Raw genomic sequence first — 20,816 nt, 5'->3', positions numbered from 1 at the left:
AATGAAATTTCCGAGTGAGTCTGATGGTGGTGAGAAGTGAGGGGGTAGCTTATCCAAAATGGCGGCTAAACTACCATCATTCGGCTTTGTGAAGTATTTTATCATTTTATGTTTGCATATCAAGAGAACTAGTGCTTCGACTGGTTCATATCTAAATTAATTTATAGCCCATGAAAACACACCAACTGTTAGTTGGATTAAGTCAGCCAGAAGTGATCCTTCATTCCACAAATATCTGTAGTGTCATTATGGGCTGGTCAGTACACCAACTAGTTGAAAAAAATTAGGTTAGGATGGAAATTTTGCCCTGAATCATCCATAAAACAGGTAACTCAGAATTGTCTTTACGGACGAGCATGCCTGTAAACGTATTTCGTAAAACAGAGATTTTTTTATTTTTTAAATAAAATTCAACAGTGCACCCACGATTGGGTTCGTTGGGCTTGGTCGTTGGTCTACTTCTTTTTCCTGTGAATCAAAGGAACATTTTCGTTAAGTTGCTAAAATTGTCCAGGCATTCATCTGAAATACAGCACGGTATGTGGCTTTCATTTCCTAATTCCAAATGAAAAATGTAGAAAGAGGGTGAGTTTTTGCTTTTGATCCACCAGATGGCAACACTCCTCATAAGTATATAATTTGTCACTGTCTCTTATAGGACTTTATTGCCCTAAGAATATTCTCTGGATGTTTATTTTTTTTTTAAGTTATATAAACATTCACTTGTTGTGTAGGTAGTCCATGTTTTATTGCAGGAAATTAGAAAATACAGATAAGCAAAAAATAAAAGAATTACCAATAATCCCATTTGCCATAACATTTTCATTTAAACTCTTCCTGAAATTTACATATTTATATATGCATTTACATGTATTTACATTTGCTATATAGCATTTACTATATATTCTGTTTCCTATGCTACTTTCTTCACTTAGCAACATATAATGTAACCCTTTTAATTTCACTCCATGACCACCTTGATAATTGCATAGTACTTCATTATACAGATGTACCACAGTTTCATTTTGTTTTTTCCAATCCCCTATTATAGCCATTTAGGCTGTTTCTATATTAACAGCTCTAGTGGTTATAGCCTGTAACTACTCTATTTTATTTTCTACCACAGAAAATAATATATGCTCATTTTGGAAAATTAGAAGTCTGTATATAGAAATGGTATAAATATACATAATACATATATATATATATATATAAAGAAGAAAACAAAAGCACCTATAATCTCACCAATCCAAGGTAATCACAATTAACACTTTGGTGTGATTTCTTTCAGTATTTTTTTCTATTTATTTATTGTCATTATTATCATTACCTGTCACTTCCTGTAACATTATAAGCATTTTCCCACTAAAATTTTTCAAAACTTGATTGCTGTTCTGCTTAAATACATCCATTACAAAACATAATAAGGCAAATCCCCCCGCTTCACAGATCCTGTAAACCAGTGGATTTGTATTGGTTCCAGGTCACCATTTTCAGTCTTCTCAGATCAAAACAGTTCAACTCACATTTATATGAGTCCATTCTGATTGCCCCCAACTCGAAGACTTTTTGTACGCGCTCGGAAGCTAGGAAGCCAACATCATTGCTCCTTTTTGGGCAGATGCACGCAAAACTTTCCCTTATTTTCTCCCTCAGGGAAGCAGTTACAAAACGCCTCACCAGGTATTGCTGGTAACCAAAAATTAGATAAAGACGCAGAAGCAGCAGCAAGGGGCCATTGGGGGCAGGGAATATCAAAGATGAATTGTGGTCACTTCACAGCAGGCCCTGGGGACAACCCTGTTTGCTTCAATCAGGTCCATTCCCAGAAAGTAAGAATCTAGTCACAATGTCCATGGGATCTACACAATATATGACTGTCTCTACTTCTTTTGTAGCCATTCTCTCTACAGCCTGTTTCTTTACCTTTCTTCCAGGAGAGCTGCCCCCTTCATGACTGTGTGACATTAGAACCCCTTCAGTCTGCAATAATAAAAATTAATAATAGCACACATGTATATAGGCCTTACTATGTACCAGGCACTACTTGAAGTGCTTTATTTATTGTTGAATTATATTAACTCCCATCCCTAGTCCTGGCAACAATCCTATGAGGCAGGAGCTATTAATATCTCCATCTGTAATAGGAAAACTGAAGCAACAGAGAGGTTAATTAACTTGCCTAAGGTCACGTAACTATATAGTGGCTTAGCCAGGATTCAGACACAAGCAGTCTCCAGACTCCATTCCCTTCACCGTGACTGGACTCTGCCTCTCTCCTGATGAGCTGACAGCCTGGCCTGGGAATTAATAGCTTCCCACTACCTGTTACAGAATATTTTTCTGTAATTCTTTCTGGAGTCTCAAGAATTTTGAGGAGACAGGTGTTGTCACTCAAAGATAATGGGTTGTCATGAAGAAGAGATCCCTCTATCACACAGTGAAGAAAGGGTGTGCTTTTTGATAAGCAAGGGCTGCGAGCTCACATGCCCATCCTCATATCCTGCCCCTGATAAAAAGAGTGAAACAAAGAGGGAAAATTCACAGTTGAGTTCTCCATTTATCTGGTTTTGCCAATCCTTGCTTGTTCCGAGATTCTCCACCAGCTGACCCACTCAATGTGCTACCAGCCAAAAAGAATGAAAAAAGTCAGCAGTAGAAACAGGCTATGTGTAATGTGTGTGTGTGTGTGTGTGTGTGTGTGTGTGTGTGAGACAGAGAGAGAGAGAGAGAGATGCCCATGTTAACATAAATGCCTATACTGAAGATGTAAACTTTGTGAAATAATTTTTTTAAAACTGCAGGGTTTCTTTCAAAGTGTACTCAACAATCAGATAATGTCACCTATCAGACTGGTAAAAAAGTCTAATACCATCCAGTGTGGAGGGTCAGGCATTATACTACATGGCTAGTGGAAGTGTAAATTGCTATAAGCTTTTTAGGAAAGTAATCTGATGTTATCTAGTGAAATTTTAAATTCAGTTATCTGTTGGCTCAGGACTCCACTTTTAGTACTCTATTCTACTAAAATAAAATCATCAGTATGTAAAGATAGATGAGCATGGATGCCGAATGCAGTATTATGTCAATAAAAACAAAGAGAAAGAAAAGAAAGATGGAAACACCTGAATGTCCATCAGTAGGGATTGATTGAATAAATTCTGGTATATCAATTCTATAGACTATTGGGCAACTGTTAAAAAGACATAATATTCTATTAAGTGAAAAAAACAAGTTATAAAGTAATGTGTATAATGCAATTCCACTGTTTAGTTTTAAATCAATAAAAACAAACCAAAACAGCTATATACATGTATGTAAATTTGTATATGAAAAAAAAAAAGGCACAGAAGGGTTCACTCCAAATCCTTAATATTAGTTTTCTATGGGAGTGACACTGGACATGGGTGAGGGGAAGGTAATAAATCTTTTAAAATACACCTGTTTAATTCAACTTATTGTGACAATATGTATTACCTTTTTAATTTAAAAATCCAATAAAATAAATTAGTAAAATGACTAATGAGTGATTACTGATATTCTCAGACAACTTGAAAGGATATTTATCAGAAAGCCAAATGGCCCTCTACCCCAAGGACACTCCCAGACAGAATAAAGAGCTTTTCTCTTGGAGTTTCTCAAATGGAAATATTCCCCATGGCTCTTTGAAAAAAGTGACTCCTTTTATTTTCCTATATTTCTCCAATTCTTCCCAGCACCACTGTCAGCCCCGGGTTCTTAACCAGCCAATATCTGGAAAACCTAGGGCTGGCGCTCACACACATTCTTTTGGTTTCCAAGTATTTACTCAGCACCTCCTGGCTCCACGCCTGTGGTAGGTGCTGGCTGTGTCCTTCGTTGCTCCCTATAACGCTGTGTCACACAGGCAGCAAGGACGCTGAACATTTCCTCTTCAGAAAAGTTCTTAGCAGGGCTTCCCCGGTGGCGCAGTGGTTAAGAATCCGCCTGCCAATTCAGGGGACGCAGGTTTGAGCCCTGGTCCGGGAAGATCCCACATGCCGCGGAGCAACTAAGCCCATGCGCCACAAATACTGAGCCTGCGCTCTAGAGCCCGCGAGCCACAACTACTGAGCCCATGTGCCACAACTACTGAAGCCCACCAACCTAGCGCCTGTGCTCCGCAACAAAGAGCAGCCCCCGCCTGCCACAACTAGAGAAAGCCCGCGTGCAGCAATGAAGACCCAACGCAGCCAAAAATAAATACGTAAATAAAATTTTTAACAAATATTTTTTAAAAAGTTCTTAGCAAACTTGAATGAGGTAATGAGGACACCCCCACCTTCCCCAGTCTCACTGAAGCTAGTTCACAGATCTCAAGATACAAAGACCAGCAAAGATTATTTGAGCCAGCCCTTCCCTGAGACCTGAATTCCCCCACAACCTCTTCCTAAACACTTTGAATGGAGAACAGTAAGAGTATGGGGTGGGCATATACGTGTATGTTTTTCAAAGATATCCAGCATTTTTTCCACCTTTTAATCTATCAAATAATAAGCCAAAAAAAATAATCCACATACAATAAATAACTGATGGTAAAAGAGCTGCTGAACAGTGTTTGTTCAGAAGGTTGTGTTCCTTACAAATTCAGAAAAGCAGTGTTAGGTTCTCTGGGTTTGGTACGGCTCTCCAGGGCAAGCAGCTGTGCGACAGAACCCGTTCCCTTTTGTGCTTTACTTTCACTTTTCTAGGCTCTCCAACTCTCCATGTCTATTTTAAAGAGTGCCAAATCCACATGCAATTCTCTAATAAGGATACTTTGATCAAAATATCAAATGTGGGCTTCCCTGGTGGCGCAGTGGTTTAGAGTCCGCCTGCTGATGCAGGGGACACGGGTTCGTGCCCCGGTCCAGGAAGACCCCACATGCTGCGGAGCGGCTGGGCCCGTGAGCCATGGCCGCTGAGCGTGCGCATCCGGAGCCTGTGCTCCGCAACGGGAGAAGCCACAACAGTGAGAGGCCCATGTACCACAAAAAAAAAAAAAATCAAATGTGACTCCACATTAAGAGGGTTGCTAAAAAAGACAAGAAATAACAAGTGTTGGTGAGGGTGTGGAGAAAAGGGAACCCTCGTGCACTGCTGGTGGGACTGTAAATTGGTGCAGCCACTATGGAAAACAAAAAACTAAAAATAAAATTACCATATGGTCCAGCAATTCCACTCCTGAGTATTTACTAAAGAAGACAATAACACTAATTCAAAAAGATACATGCATCCCTATGTTCACTGCAGCATAATAGCCAGGATATGGAAGCAACCAAAGTGTCCATTGATAGATGAATGGATAAAGAAGATACACACACACACACACACATACATACATAGTATGAAATATTATGCAGCCATAAAAAATGAAATCTTGCCATTTGTGACAACATGGATGTAACTTGAGGGTATTATGCCAGGTGAAATAAGTCAGACAGAGAAAGACAAATATCATAAGATTTCACTTATATGTGGAATCTAAAAAACAAACAAGCAGTGTATGTATAACTGACTCACTTTGCTGTACAGCAGAAACTAACACAGCATTGTAAATCAACTATAATAAAAAAAACTATAATAAAAAAACTAGAAAAACAGCATTGTATATCAACTATAATTCTAAAAATTAATTTAAAAAAAAGAAAATTTTTAATTAAAAACAAACAAAAAAGTCAAAACCAAACCAGACTCACAGATACAGAGAACAGACTGGTGGTTGTCAGAGGAGAGGGGAGGTCGGGGGGTGGGGACATGAATGGGGGAAGTTGAGAGGTACAAACCTGCAGTTATAAAGAGAATAGGTCATGGGGATGTAATGCACACCATGGGGAAATATAGTCGATAATACTGTATTAACTTTGTATGATGACAGTAACTAGATTTACTGTGGTGATCATTTCAAAATGGACATAGACATTGAATGTGGTACACCTGAAATTAATATAACACTGTATGTCAATTATATTTTAATAAAAAAAAACTTGCTGATAATAAAACTGAGATTCGGGACTTCCCTGGTGGCACCGTGGTTAATACAGAATGTTAGTAAAAATTATTTGAAACAAGTCCAGAAAAAGATTAATCACACAAATTACAATGTAGCCATGGGATAGGATATTATGCAACTACTAAATACACTGTTTTGAAGAATATTTAATGACAAGGGAAATGGCCATAATACATAGTTAATTAAAAACTGCAGGTTACAGACTTCCCTGGTGTCACACTGGTTAAGAATCCACCTGCCAATGCAGGGGACATGGGTTCGAGCCCTGGTCTGGGAGGATTCCACCTGCCGCGAAACAACTAAGGTTGTGCACCACAACTACTGAGCCTGTGCTCTAGAGCCCGTGAGCCACAACTACTGAGCCTGCGTGCCACAACTACTGAAGCCCGTGCACCTAGAGCCCGTGCTCCGCAACAAGACAAGCCTCCGCAGTGAGAAGCCCATGCACCGCAAGGAAGAGCAGCCCCCGCTCGCCACAACTAGAGAAAGCCTGCGCGCAGCAATGAAGACCCAAAGCAGCCAAATATAAATAATTTTTTAAAAAAAACTGCAGGTTATAACTATATCAACATAATGATCCCAACTTTTAAACATACATATATACATGTACTTGATAAAAGATAAGGAAACATACCACAATATTAACGGATATTCTCTGCGGGTGATGGGGTCACAAGTTAATTTTATTTTTTTTTAACTTTTCTATCTTTTCTGAATTTTCTCTAGTAAGGAAATGACATTTCATATCATACACAAACATATTATGTGTATTTTAAGAACTGCTGAGTATTCAAAGTCTGTCCTCCTACTCACCTAAATTAAGGAAAAGTTCTCATGATTCTGGATGTTTCCCGGAGTAGCCTGTGTGGCTAGATTATTTTAAATAATATCTAGGACCAAAAAGCTAATATTGATACACACACACTCACACAGATGGCAAGGACAATAGTGTCTTGGCAGTTCCAAAGCTAAGGCAGAAAGCTGTCAGATCCAAGCCGCTTCCACTCCTGGATGTGAGCCAGTTCTAAATTATCCAGACTCTTGGTTGTTTGTTTCTACTTCTCCTTTGAAGGTCTCCACCACAAAAAGAGCAAAGGCAGAGAAAGAAGTTGAGATCAAATTAGTAGTTTGCCTGCATTAGCAGCTCCGATCAAAAGGTTAGAAAGGGTCATAGAATAATGACTGAAATGAGTTTTAGAGGCTTGCTGTGGACTTGAATGATTTGTTCTCCTCCAGTCCCCATGGAGAGCTGGAAGCCACCGGCTTATTTTAAGAATCTGCATCTACGTGCCAAAGTGCCATGCAGGTGACAGCATCAGATTCCCCCAAATGTGTGCGTCTCCGCATGGGACTCAAAATCAATTCTCCAAAAACACTGATCATTTATTTAAAAAGAACACTAAATGCCTCAAGTCCCTCCAGGAAATAATAGAGGAAAGGGCCAAGTCATAAATAAATTCACAAAAGATGCTTCATTTCTTCGAGAAGGGTTTCTGTACAATCTGAGATTTCTACTGATACTGGATACCTAAATCTTTCTGACTAAATAACAGATGACCTCAATACACTTGACCCTTAACCAACATGGGGGTTAATTCGCAAAGAACTTAGAGTCTGTCCCCTGTATCCAAGGTTCCTCCGCATTCGTGGATTCAACCAAGATGGACTGTGTGGTACTGTAGTCATTACTACTGAAAAATAACCACGTATAAGTGATTCATGCAGTACAAACCTGTGTTGTTTGAGTGTCAACTGTAGTGTGTGTGTGTGTGTGTGTGTGTGTGTGTGTGTGTGTGTGTGTGCGCACATAGGGTGTGTGTGTGTGAGTGTGTATGCATAGTGTGTGTGTGTATGTGCTTGGGTAGAAATGTAAATGTATGTGTACGAGTGAGTGTGTACACGGCATGTGGGTATAGAAGCATATGAGTAGACGTGAGTGTGTGTGTACTCATAGGTGTGTAAAGGTGGTGTGGTAGGGAAGGAGGGAGTACAAAGAAACAAGAAGTAAGAGTAAATACAAAACATACCCCTAGATGAACGAAAAGGAATCACTATCTTTTAGACCACCATGGAAAACCTGATTAAAATAAAGGGAAACTACTTTAAGTGCTACAAACATCACCAATATGATAACATATTCAATTTAGATAACTTCCAACACATCACAAGACAAGGAACACCTCCATACTGATCACTTAGGAAATTAAATATAAGTCCATACTATCCCTGTCCCCACCTAGCTATTGTTCTAAAAGACCTTCAGTCAATGCCTGATCCATTCCAACCAAGTCTGGTAACGTATCTAGAGCCCCATCCCCACCAATCTGGAGAGTTACTCCTGCTGCCTTTAGCCTGTTCTGAATCTCTGGGCATGCACATGAGTATACACACACACACATACACACCTATAGACTTCACCCACCTCCCCACCCACCCACCCACGACTACCACACATGACTGCTCACCTGCCTCAGTTTCTTCTATGATTCTGTCTTGCTTGGTTCCATCCATCCACCCATCCATCGATCCATCGATCCATCCATCCATCAATCCATCCAACATTAATTAAGAGTACTCTGTATGTTACTCACTGGTGATCTCAGGTACACCTCCAGTCTCTCAGCTGGGGTATAAAAATCCTGACTAACTCTTGTCAATCCCCTTCCCCAAATCGAAATATGGAACCTTGATGCCCACATTCCTAGGCCCTGGGCACTTGCTTAGGTACTGTTTAAAACCAGAGACGACTCAAAATGGTTCCCATTCATCAAGGCAGAGGAAGCGTCTCCCAGAGGCCCCAGCTGCCATGTATATCCCACCACCCCACTCCAACGCACGCACACACACACACATACACACATGAAGATCTGGTCCCTTGACATCAACCCAGGTTGAGCTGACTTTCCCTGCCCCACTGCCAATTTTACTTCTGGCAACCACCCCCATCCCCACCCCACACATATGTGCATCCTCTAGCTCCGGTCCCAGTCATCCCACTTCGACCCCTCCAGTTTAGAATTGTAATTCTCATGGGCCTTACATCAAGATCACACAACAAAGATACCATTTCTTTGGTCAAAATGCATGTATAATAATATCAATAATAACACCTCACATAGCACTAGCCTTACAAAGCATTTGTTGTCACTTTCCCCATTTTCCCACTATCTTGAACTTTGCAGCTCTACTACTCTCAGCGTATGATCCACAGACACCCCGCTGGAAAAGGAGAAGGGAGTGCTTTGAACGCAAATGACGCAGAATCATACGTACCTATACGCACGTGTGAAATATCTGAGACCAGTTCAGATTCAAAAGGAGCATGTGAGATGGGCAGTGAGCTCACCAGCCCCACCCGACCACGGCTGCCGCAGTGCTGGATAAACTGTGGTGGCTGGTGAGCCACCACAGTCCAAAGGAAAGTAAGGGAGACCAACAGAACAAGGGCACTAGGGGGAATGCAAGCCTTGTTTCAGTGACAAGTATTAAGTCCACGACGTAAGGAGCTGGAAGAAGAGCCCTGGTGTAGAACGCGGCAGGATTTGTGTCAGCTTTGCAAAGAACATGGTCCGAGCGAGATGGCAGGTGACAAGCCGGGTCTCTCCTCGGCCTCTACACGTCCTGAGCACAGGAAACCAACCCTGGCCCCACACACCACGGCCTGGCGCCTCCATAAAGCACAGCCAAGCTCAGGGGCATTGGCCTGGGATTCTCCATTGTGCTGCTCCCATCCTCCACGCCCCCCGCAACTCCCCAAACCTGAAGAGCTTTGTAGGGCTTGCCTTTTATCAGCCGCTCAGGTCTCGTCCCGGGTAAGGTCCACATTGCCTGTGCCAAGTGTCCAAAGACGGTGGCGTCTAGAGTGGAAAGCTTGGGCCCCATGATGTACTTCTTATCACCTGCAGCAGAGAGAGCAGAGAGAGGTCACTGGGCCAGCCCTCACCGTCCCACTACGTCACAACAGCATTCAGCACGCACCCATTATATGCCCGTTTAAGTGTGCATCCAAAGCTTTGCAAAACCAGGGCTTCCCTGGTGGCGCAGTGGATGGGAGTCTGCCTGCCGATGCGGAGGCCGCGGGTTCGTGCCCCGGTCCGGGAGGATCCCGCGTGCCACGGGGCGGCTGGGCCCGTGAGCCATGGCCGCTGGGCCTGCGCGTCCAGAGCCTGTGCTCCGCGGCGGGAGGGGCCGCAGCAGTGAGAGGCCCGCGTACCGCAAAAAAAAAAAAAAAAAAAAAAAAAGCTTTGCAAAACCAAATGCATGTACCCCTTTTGACTTATAACTAGAAACAAAAGTAAAGCAAATTAAACAATTCTGTGATATATCAACCCATACAACAGCAAAGCAGGGAAGTAACTGGAAACATATCAAGATACGTGGATGAGAGAGGGGGTTCCTGGGAAAAAGGAAGAATTGATCACCCCCAGACCTCCAGAGGCACCTCCTTGTCTCCAACTCTAGCCATTAAAGTCTGAGGTGCTTGAGAACACCTGGAAGTTTGCTTAAACCATCTCTAGTAACCCCAGCCAAGCACACCCAGCCTCAGCACTTTATTAAATTAATTCATTTCCTCGGGAAAAACAAGAAGCCTAAGCTACTTAGGAAGTTTGGAGGCAAGGCTTTCCATGATGTCTCCATGGTCTTGGCAAAGTTCTCACCACTGAGCACCAGCAGGAAACAAACATAAAGAGAAGCTTTAAAATTGCAGACCCAGCCCTGGGATCAGGCTCCCATACAGGGATGTCTCACTTTGCCGCTCCCAGCTCTCCTTTTCTACCACGGCTGACCTAGTTCAGGCCTTATCACCTGGACTTATCACATCTTACCCACTACAATTGCCCCAGGTCGTCTCCAGGCCACTGTGTTGCAGGATAAAGAGGCAGCCCAGGTGGAAACGGATCCATCCTACGTCACATCCTGTCACCACTGTTATTCACTACGGAAAGCCTGGTCATTAACTAACCTCGCAAAGCTTCAGCTTTCCCATCTGGAAAATGGGGATGCTATTAAGGGTATTTCTTAGGGCTACTGTGAGGATTAAATGACATAACACATGTAAAGCACTTAGCACCGTATCTGGTTAACTCATCAAACACCAGCACTCATGAGGAGAGACCCTCTGTTTCTCCGGTCCATTCCATATCCCACCCATACTTAAATCTCTAAGACACTCTTTTCACTGTGGCACTCCCTTTCACAAAGACCTTCAATGGTTTATGGGCTATGAAATACAGTCCAAACTCAACCTGGAATCCAAGGCTCATCGCACTCTGTTCCCACCCATGTTCCAGCTTCATCCCTCATCCTCCTTTACCCCAGCAGACCCAGAACAGCTCCACTCCCCAGCACACTTCATGCTTCCCACTGCCACACCTCTGCCCCCCAAAACCCATATGTGCCCCCCACTTCTCTCCATCTGGTAGATTCTATCCATCTTTCCACCAGAAGCCTCCTGTCAAAGCCGTCTCAGGGCAATAGAAGCTTTCAGTTCAGACAGCCCTGTTTCAAATCTCACTTTTACACATATGACCCAGTTTCAGAGAGGAGAAAACAAGTTAAAGGAGAGCTACACTGGCTTCCTGGCCCCCCAAAATGTTGATTTCCTTAAATGGCTAAAAGGAAAGAGTCTAAGGGAAATGCCAGAGTAAATTGTGAATTCTGTTGTAGACTCCAAAGACTTTGGGGGGCAAGAGGAAAAAACGTACATGAGTTTATAAAAACTTAGGAAATCTGAGCACTTAAGACCTTGATAAAAGGGAAAAAATACTAAACATAATCATTTGGATCCGTACATCAACTACCGCATATAGTGTTCAGCCCAAATTTGCCACTTGACTCAGAATGTTAAAACCGGAAGGGTACTGAGCCAGTAACAGAACCAGACTAAAAATGCTGGCACCTGGGCCTCCTGACTCCCAGCCTGATGCTCTCTGCTCTGTACAATATGCCGTGAGCAGAACCACCTCAGAGATAAAGACCCTCCACGCAACAGCAAGAGGGTTGAGCTGTGGACGTTTACAAAAGGATGCTTTAGTCAGGAGGGAACACAGAATACAGAAGGAAAAAAAGAACAAAAGTCTAAGGGTTTTCAAAGGAACTTGCCAAAAAAAGAAAAAAAGGATAGAATTTAGCCTTCATGGTAGATACACAATTATATGTATATATACACACAAGACAGTTATAAATTTAAAGAATATAAAAATACCCTCTGTTACTAAGAAATCCTCCGGTCTTTCTGTATACCCTTCAAGCAGCTTCTGCTAAGATTAACATCTTAGCTAACCATAGTACGTTTACCAAAACTAAAAAATTAACATCAATATAATACAATTAACTGCACTATAGGCTTCATTCAAATTTTATTAGTTTTTCAACTAGTATCCTTTTCTGTTCCAGGGTACCAGCTAGGATCCCACACTGCATTTAGTTATCAGGTTGCCTTAGTCTCCTCCAATCTCCTCAGGCTTGCATTGTCTTTCATAGCCTTGACACTCTTATTAAAGAATACTGGTCAGTGATTTTGTAAAATTTTCATCAACTTGGGTTTGTCTAAGGTGGTTAATAATTAGAGTAGTCATGCATTTTTATGAACCCTTCTGTGATGGTTATTTTATGTGCCAACCTGACTGGACTATGGGTGCTAAGTTATGTGGTCAAACATTATTCTGGGTGTTTCTGTGAGGGTGTTTTGGATGAGATTAACATTTAAGTGGTAGAGTGAGTAAAGCAGAATGCTCTCCCTAATGTGGGTGGGCCTCGTCCCATTAGATGAAGGCCTTATTGGACGATAGGGCTGACTCCCTGGAGTAAGAGAGAATTCCTCCTGCCTGACTGCCTCTGCACTGGGACATGGGCTTTTTCTTGCCTTCAGACTTAAATGGAAACATTGGCTCTTTCTTGGTCTTGAGCCAGTTCATACTGGAACTACACCATCAGCCCTCCCAAGTCTCCACCTGCCAACCCACCCTGCAGATCTTGGGACTTGTCAGCCTCCACAGTTGTATGAGTCAATATGACTTTATTGTAGAAGAGAAATAGACATGGATAGCTCTAGATATCTATATCTAGATCTCCTATTGGCTTGTTTCTCTGGAGAACCCTAATACCCCTTCTCGGGGCATCATATCAGGGGGTCCACAATGTCCATATGTCCATATCACTGGGGATGTTAACCTTGACCATGCGGTGAAGGTGGTGTCTATAAGTTTTCTTCACTGTAATGTCACTATTTTTCCTTTTGCAGTTAATAGCCTTGGGAGAGAAACTTTGAGACTGTATAAATACCCTGTTTCTCCTCAAACTTTGGCCCACTAATTTTAGTATCCATCAGTAGATGTCATCTGAAACAATTATTACTGTGGTGTTTGCCTAATCAGGATTTTCTATTTCTCTCAATCCTTCTACATGTATTGATCCAAATGCTACTGCTCCCTTCATCCCCCATTTACTGACGTATTCCATTATTTATTTAAGTGTGCACTTGTCGATATATATTTTATTCTATGGCCTATAATCCAGTACTCTCATTATTCTTTTTGCTGTTCAAATTGTTCCAGATTTGGCCTTTTGAGCTTGGCAGGAAGTATTGTTAAGAGGGAGACTGAGTTTAGATTAGACTCTGCTTAGAGATGAAGAGGACAAGCCCAAGTCTCAAGTCTGCGGCACGCCCAGGCTTCACCAAGTGAGCCCATTTTTCATTAGTGGAGGGTGTTAGCAAAAACAAACACTACGGGCACTTCTGAAGGGCACTGAAGGAGCAGGCTTGGGTGACGAGGCAACTCAAGCCTCATTTTCAGTAGGTAAACCAGCCCCCCAGTTTCTGTAGAGATGGACAGAGGGAGCTGAGGGATATCTGAGCACCTGTAACTCCCTGCCAGTCCCCAGATTTGGTGTGTGGACCATGAACCATTGGTGAGAGCAAATAAAGATTGAAAATATCAGAAACACTGGGAGGTGAGGGACCCAGGGTACAGGGGACTCCCTAAGGGACGAGGAGAGGACAAATAGAGAGGAACATGGATCTTAAAAGTCCCACCAGAGGGAGGGACCGCAAAACAGAGCAAGGCTGTTTGCCTCCTGCCTGCCTCTCAGCCTCTTCCTCGGGGAGGATGCATGAGAGCTGCCAGCAGCTAGGTCTCTCCAGGCCCCGGCAGGACAAGTCAAGGTCTACCTCATGCGAATGCTCTACTTCAGTCAAATATGCCGGGACCTCATCCCACCACCATCCTTCATCCCATCCTTCCTGTCTCAAATAACCTCCACTTGTCTAACCCAACCCTTCCCTTATGACTCAGATCAAGTTCTCCCTCCTCCAGTCCAGGAAGGCTACCTGCACTGTCCACTCCCCTAGCACCTCTCATTGCCCACTCCCCTGCCAAACCCCAGAGGGACAACTGCTTAGAGCAGGGTTGCTCAAAGGATAACCTGATGCCAGCATCAGCATCACACATGCTCAGGTCCCATCTACTGAATCAGAATGACTGGGAGTGAGACTGGGAGAAAATATGTGTTTCAACAAGCTTCCAGGTCAGTGTTTCTTAAACTTTAGAGGCATAAAAATTCCCTGGAGAGCCTGCAGTTCTTAGACCACACTTTGAATAGAGCTGTTCCAGATGATTCTTATGCACGCTGAAGTTTGAGAACCACTGGTCCAGACTAGAGTATGTCAGTGGTCTTAAACTCGAGCATGCATCAGCAACACCTAGAGGGCTTTTTAAAACTACTGATTTATCCCCCATGCAACCCCAAGCCAGGAGTTTCTGATTCAGTAGGTATGGAGTGGCACCCAAGAATCTGCCTTGCTAACAAGATCTCAGGTAATGTTGATGCTGCTGAGGGACGACACTTTAAGAACCACTGGTCTAGATCACTCATTAGGTAATCCACACGTCATCTCACAGTCTTATTTATGTGTGTGTCCTATCTCTTCAAGTAGTTTTTAATCTCCTTGAGGGCAGGTAACCCTCTGTTTTACTTTTCTGTCCATCTGGTGCCTATCAGAGTAGAAATCATCAGTCAAGATGTTGATAGCCTTAAGTATGTTTGATCTGTCTTTTCTTAGATTAGAGAACTATTATAAGGATTGAAAAATGTAATAATGTGAAAGCATTTTGCAAACTAGAAGGTGCTATTCTAACATAAGGAATTATTTTACACTCGTCAACAATAATAGAACAAGTACTACAGCTGTGGGCAGAACAGTCTAACCTCCCACGCGGTGTAGAAATCCCTTCTCCCATTTCCCTACCAGATAGTCCCCAACTGCAGCCCCTCTAGGGACTTCTCCCTCATTTCCTGGGCAAGGCAGGCAATTCTCTGGTTAGATAGTTCCTTACACTGAGACAAAATATGTCCCCTTGGTACATCTACCATTGATCCCAGTTCTTTCCTCTGGAATCACACAAAGAATTTACGGCCATATTTATTTTGCACAACACCCTAGGAAAGTAAGTCTCCACTAACATACTTCTAAGTAAAAACCAATGACTTGTGTTCACATGTATCACTATGGGATAGTGGGCAGAATGTTTGTTTCAGAGCACTGGAAGTAGCTACAGAAATGAACCTCTGAATTATATCCACTTATTCCCTTACTAATTCTGCTCCCAGCTTTTACTGGCCACTATCAGCTCCATTCCTGCCATTTAGCTAAATTTCCAAATGCTATAAGTGGCAGAAGATAAAAGACTGGCTGTGGAGAGAATATCGTTCTAGAGAGAAATTAAAGATTAATAGTCAAAAGATTTTCAAGCACTCATTTTTCTATTAATCTAAGAATTAAGAGTAATTACGAGTTTCACCTACTTAGCGTTCCCTATACTTGAGCACTGATGGGTTTATAAGCAGATAACTCCAGTGAAGTCAATGTTGATATCATTCCTATTTCTAATTGTCCCTCTCAACCTTTAATTAACTGGGACTTTAAGAACACTTGAGAGACAAAGACTTTGAGTGCTTTCCCCAAGGATAGCACAGGTCACAGTAATCTTACCAGCCAACCTTCAAAGAACACATCCTTGAAGCTCTTTTTCCTGCATGTGACTCTCCCAGAGGGCAAAGCTGAAGGAAATCTATGTTCCAGTCTCTCTTACACTCCTGGTCAGACCTCTCTTTGTCAGAAATCATATGGCAGGCCACTTCCTTTAAAGAGCTCTTGCTCATATTCCCAGCATACTCTAAAATCACTGAATATGTGATTCTTTCAACTATGAGGGGGGTGGTGCTATCTTATATATGAGGTTATTAATGGTCCTTATGAGTAAATATCAGAATTAAAACCATTAACTTTGACAACTTTCTGACATTTACTAGTTGCACCAACTGGCTCACACTCTGGAAAAAAATAAAGGTGGGTGGGGGGATACCAGAAGGAGCCCCTAAATTTAATCCCTCCTCAGATTTCATTCTGGAAGGCAACTAGATACTCCTCCAATCTTCTACAAAACTCTCTAGAAGAACATACAAGAAAATTCTTTCCAGAGAGTATGAACTATCTTGACCCCTTCCCCAATGACCACCAATACCAATCATCTCACCTCTTTCTCCCAATCTTCTCTTTGTTGATGTCCCAGCTCTTAAAATTCCCTATGGATGAGACAAGGATGAACATACACTTGCACTTGGGATTGCACTTGCTCTTCTGTACTTCAGTCCTCCTATTAATGTTTCTGAGCACCTTCTGAACTCCATGCACTCAAAGCATTCATGCACATATACTGTAATTTTAGGAAATTTGGATAAAGGATTTGTACCAGTTGTGGAAAAATTTCACACACAGGAAATCCAGTTTAGGAAAATATTTCTCAGGAGGAGGCAAACGCCTGCTCAGATTCACTTATTACTATAATTTAATCACATTAAACAGCAGCTTCTGGAAGTCTTCAAGAACCAAAGCTAACATCTCTAATGATGACGCAGCGTTACTGACTCACTGATGATCGGCCTTCTTATTTATCTCTCTTCTTGAAGTTGCTGAAATATTGCTGCTTTTGAATCTGACTAGACATTCAACTGAAACAGTGAGATTTGAGGGGTGTAAAAGTTCTATGGGTCTCCCCTGTTTCACTTTCCCAAGTACACCTTCTGAGGGTAAAGAATATAGAGCACCCAACTCAAACTACATCCCAGGAGCGGCTTTCCCCTTAATTTCATTTCTGCCCTGGCTATTCTGTATTTGGGTAATCAGAGGCACCAGCTGTTCTGTCTCTTTATTCAATAAAGACTATCTGGTAGCCCCTAAATATGGTTTAATTAATGAAACAACACATCAGACTGAATTCAATGTCATGCTGAAATTTAAATTCAAATCCTTTTATAAGGAACTTATCCTTCTTTTAAGAACGACGAATAGTAGCAGATTCTAATGGCAGGTTTTGTGTCTGGCCATCAGGACCCTGCAAGCAGACTCCACATTTCTGGAGGATCTGTCATCATTTTATGGACTCCAGGTTTCACCTTACCTGGAATCCAGGATCTGCAACCATTTTCAAAGATCTGAGCAATCACCAAAAACCGGTGCAAACCTTTAACCACCAGAACTGTTTAGCACCTGCCCAGAGTGGTGGACCTTACTCAGATTCACACAATAGGCATAGGTCCCTTTGGATGAAACCAAACTGCTATTGACCTCATCTTTAAAAATGGGAATCTGGGGAATTCCCTGGTGGTCCAGTGGTTAGGACTCAGCGCTTTCACTGCCGGGCCCTGGGTTCGATCCCTGGTCTGAGAATGGCCAAAAAAAAAAAAAAAAGGGAATCTGATACCTTCTCAAATGATATACGCATGAGTATGCTGGATATCACATACAATTCTGTGTGGTGCTTCTTTCCGAGTGTAGGACTGAGTCTTTAGCTCCTACTCTGTGGGAGGCCTTATTACTCCCCTACTGAACATTCTTGTCCATGTATCCTGACCATTAGATGGTTAAGAATGTCCCACATAACTCTCTCCCCATTGCACACTACTTTCTCAAAGATCATTGAATCCAGAGACAGAAACCTCCTGTGTGCCAAGCTCTACAATCTTGGAATAGATCCAGGTTTCTTCAGAGCCAAGACAAGAACACTGCTAAAATCATAATGGGTAGTAATAATAGTCTCCTGAGAGACTAAAAGATAAGATTCTACTTCTAAAAGATGTAACACCTTTTATCTATGTAACTTGAGGCAACTGAAATTCGATGCCTGCCGCCCATCATAGCAGGATAAGCACTCTTCCCTCTTGACAACTTGGCTGTACCCTTCACAGCTCAGCAGCTGCTCAAAGAGACTCCTACTAGGATTAATGGGATTGGAGCTATGTAGGTGTGTTTGTTATTGATAGCTGCATAATAAATTTCCTCAAAAATTTAGCAGCTTAAAAGGCCAAATATTTATTACCTCACAGTTTCTGTGAGTCAAGAATCCAGGCAGCTTTAGCTGGGTGCCTCTGGCTCAGGGTCTCTCACAGGCTGCAATGAAGATGTCAGCCAGGGATGCAACTAGAGATTATCATACTAAGTGAAGTAAGTCAGAAAGAGAAAGACAACTACCATATGGTATCACTTATATGTGGAATCTAAAATACAGCACCAATGAACTCATCTATGAAACAGAAACAGATTCACACACATAGAGAACAGACTTGTGGTTGCCAAGGGGGAGGGGGGAGGGAGAGGGATAGACTGGGAGTTTGGGGTTAGTAGATGCAAACTATTACATATAGAATGGATAAACAACAAGGTCCTACTACATAGTACAGGGAATTATATTTAATATCCTGGGATAAATTATAATGGAAAAGAATATAAAAAAAGAATTTGTATATGTGTATAACTGAGTCACTTTGCTGTACAGCAGAAATTAACACATTGTAAATAAACTATACTTCAATTTTTTTTTTTGGCGGTACGTGGGCCTCTCACTGTTGTGGCCTCTCCTGTTGCAGAGCACAGGCTCCGGACACGCAGGCTCAGCGGCCATGGCTCACGGGCCTAGCTGCTCCGCGGCATATGGGATCTTCCCGGACCAGGGCACGAACCCGTGTCCCCTGCATCGGCAGGCGGACTCTCAACCACTAAGCCACCAGGGAAGCCCACTTCAATTTTTTTTAATTAAAAAAATAAAATAAAATCCCAAATATTAAAAAAAAAGATGTCAGCCAGGTTGCAGTTATCTCAAGCCTTGACTAGGGGAGGATGTTTCCAAACTCATTCACATGGTTAACAGGCCTCAGGTCCTTGCTGGCTCCTGGCCAGAGATGAGTTCCTTGCCACGTGGACCTCTCCATAGAGCAGCTCACAACCGTGCTGGCTTGCATCAGAGCAAGTGAAAGATCAAGAACAGGAGAGGGGGGATGCCCAAGATATAAGCTACAATCTTTTTATAACCTAATCTTGGAAGGGACATCCCATTGCTTCTGCCATATTCTATTTCTTAGAAGCAAATCAGTAAGTCCAGCCTACACTCCATGGAAGGGGATTACCCAAGAGCATGAATCCCAGGAGGCAGGGATCACTGGGGGCCACCTTGGAGGCTGCTGACCACATGACAAAAATATCAGTGCTACATTCAAAAGTGTTTGGAGGTTAAATGTCATGATATCTGTAACTAATTTTAAAACACATCCACATCAAGAAAAAAAATAGTTGAGGCAAATATGACAAAATGTTAACAACTATTGAATAGAGGTGATGGTTATAAAGCTGTTCATTGGACTACTATTCCACTTTTCTGTGTGTTTGAAAATTTTCATAATGAAAAAACAAAACAAAAAAATACCTGATCTTGTTCACTGACAAGGGGCCAAGGGAAGAGACTGTATCGACTATGCTAAATCTCAAATGATAACATTTGGCAGACACCCTCCAATGTTTAAATGGACAATCCTAAATCATCCTCATCTAACAGGTGAACGAACTCAGCTACCTAGGAGTTTATTTGGTACATGGATGCCCTGACAGTCTCATCAGAATGGTTCTCTTATGATTCTGTCTAGATTGTAAAATCAGTGAAGACAGAAATCATACTAGACGGTGAGCTCTACCTGGGCACTAAGACTGTATCCCCCGGTACCCACCAGTGCCCGGCACCCAACAGGTGCTCAGTAAATATATTTTTCAGTGAATGCAGACTATTTTATAATACTTTGTCCTTAAATCTTTTAGAACAAAATTATCCCTCCCAATACTTGATGGCACAGAACTCTAGGATGTACAACTCCGAGGCCCAGCCGGGGCTTATATAGGTGCTTGAGCTAATAGTTTGTGAAGAACTACAGTGGCCCTGCCCCACACTGCTGGAGCTCACTGTTTCATGAAGGCAAGATGGCCTTCGAACCAGGCAGCACAAGCCAGGCCCTTAAGTTCTTTTTTTTTTTCATTTTTTAATTAATTTTTTTTTCTTTTTTTTTTTGGCTGTGTTGGGTCTTCGTTGCTGCATGCGGGCTTTCTCTAGTTGTGGCGAGCAGGGGCTACTCTTTGTTGTGGTGCATGGGCTCCTCACTGTGGTGGCTTCTCTTGTTGCGGAGCACGGGCTCTAAGCACGCGGGCTTCAGTAGTTGTGGCTCGCGGGCTCAGTAGTTGTGCAGGCCCTTAAGTTCTGACGAGAGATCCTCCAAAGGTGGACCGACCGCCTGGTGTCTAACGCAAGAAATCTCTTCAATGAACAACATGGAAAAGCTAAACCCCTGGTAGTCACCAAAGACCCAAATGTAAAATAGCTGATTCAGGACTTGCCAAAGCTTGCCCTAAACCCACACACTTCCCCTCCCAAAAAATAACTTACATTGGAAAGTGGATCTATTGATAAGAGGTGCCTGGGCTATGGTT

At 42.4% G+C, this 20,816-nt stretch overlaps 1 protein-coding gene across 9 annotated transcripts in view; it reads right to left on the bottom strand.

Annotated features, from left to right (window-relative positions):
- Positions 1–20,816, bottom strand: part of FAXC (failed axon connections homolog, metaxin like GST domain containing) — an 88,242-nt gene that overhangs the window by 9,474 nt on the left and 57,952 nt on the right. For all 9 annotated transcript variants that reach the window (XR_007470412.1, XR_007470413.1, XR_007470414.1 and 6 more), the window contains one exon: positions 9,793–9,909. Coding sequence is in view for 4 of the 9 variants with exons in the window: in XM_033418787.2 (XP_033274678.1) it covers positions 9,793–9,909 (117 nt within the window). In the remaining 5 variants the exon portion in view is untranslated. The remainder of the gene's footprint in view (positions 1–9,792; positions 9,910–20,816) is intronic.

The sequence above is a fragment of the Orcinus orca genome, chromosome 12, assembly GCF_937001465.1.
Source record: "Orcinus orca chromosome 12, mOrcOrc1.1, whole genome shotgun sequence".
NCBI classification, from domain to species: Eukaryota; Metazoa; Chordata; class Mammalia; order Artiodactyla; family Delphinidae; genus Orcinus; species Orcinus orca.
Note: the sequence above shows the minus strand (reverse complement) of the source record. Positions and strands in the feature narration are given on the sequence as shown.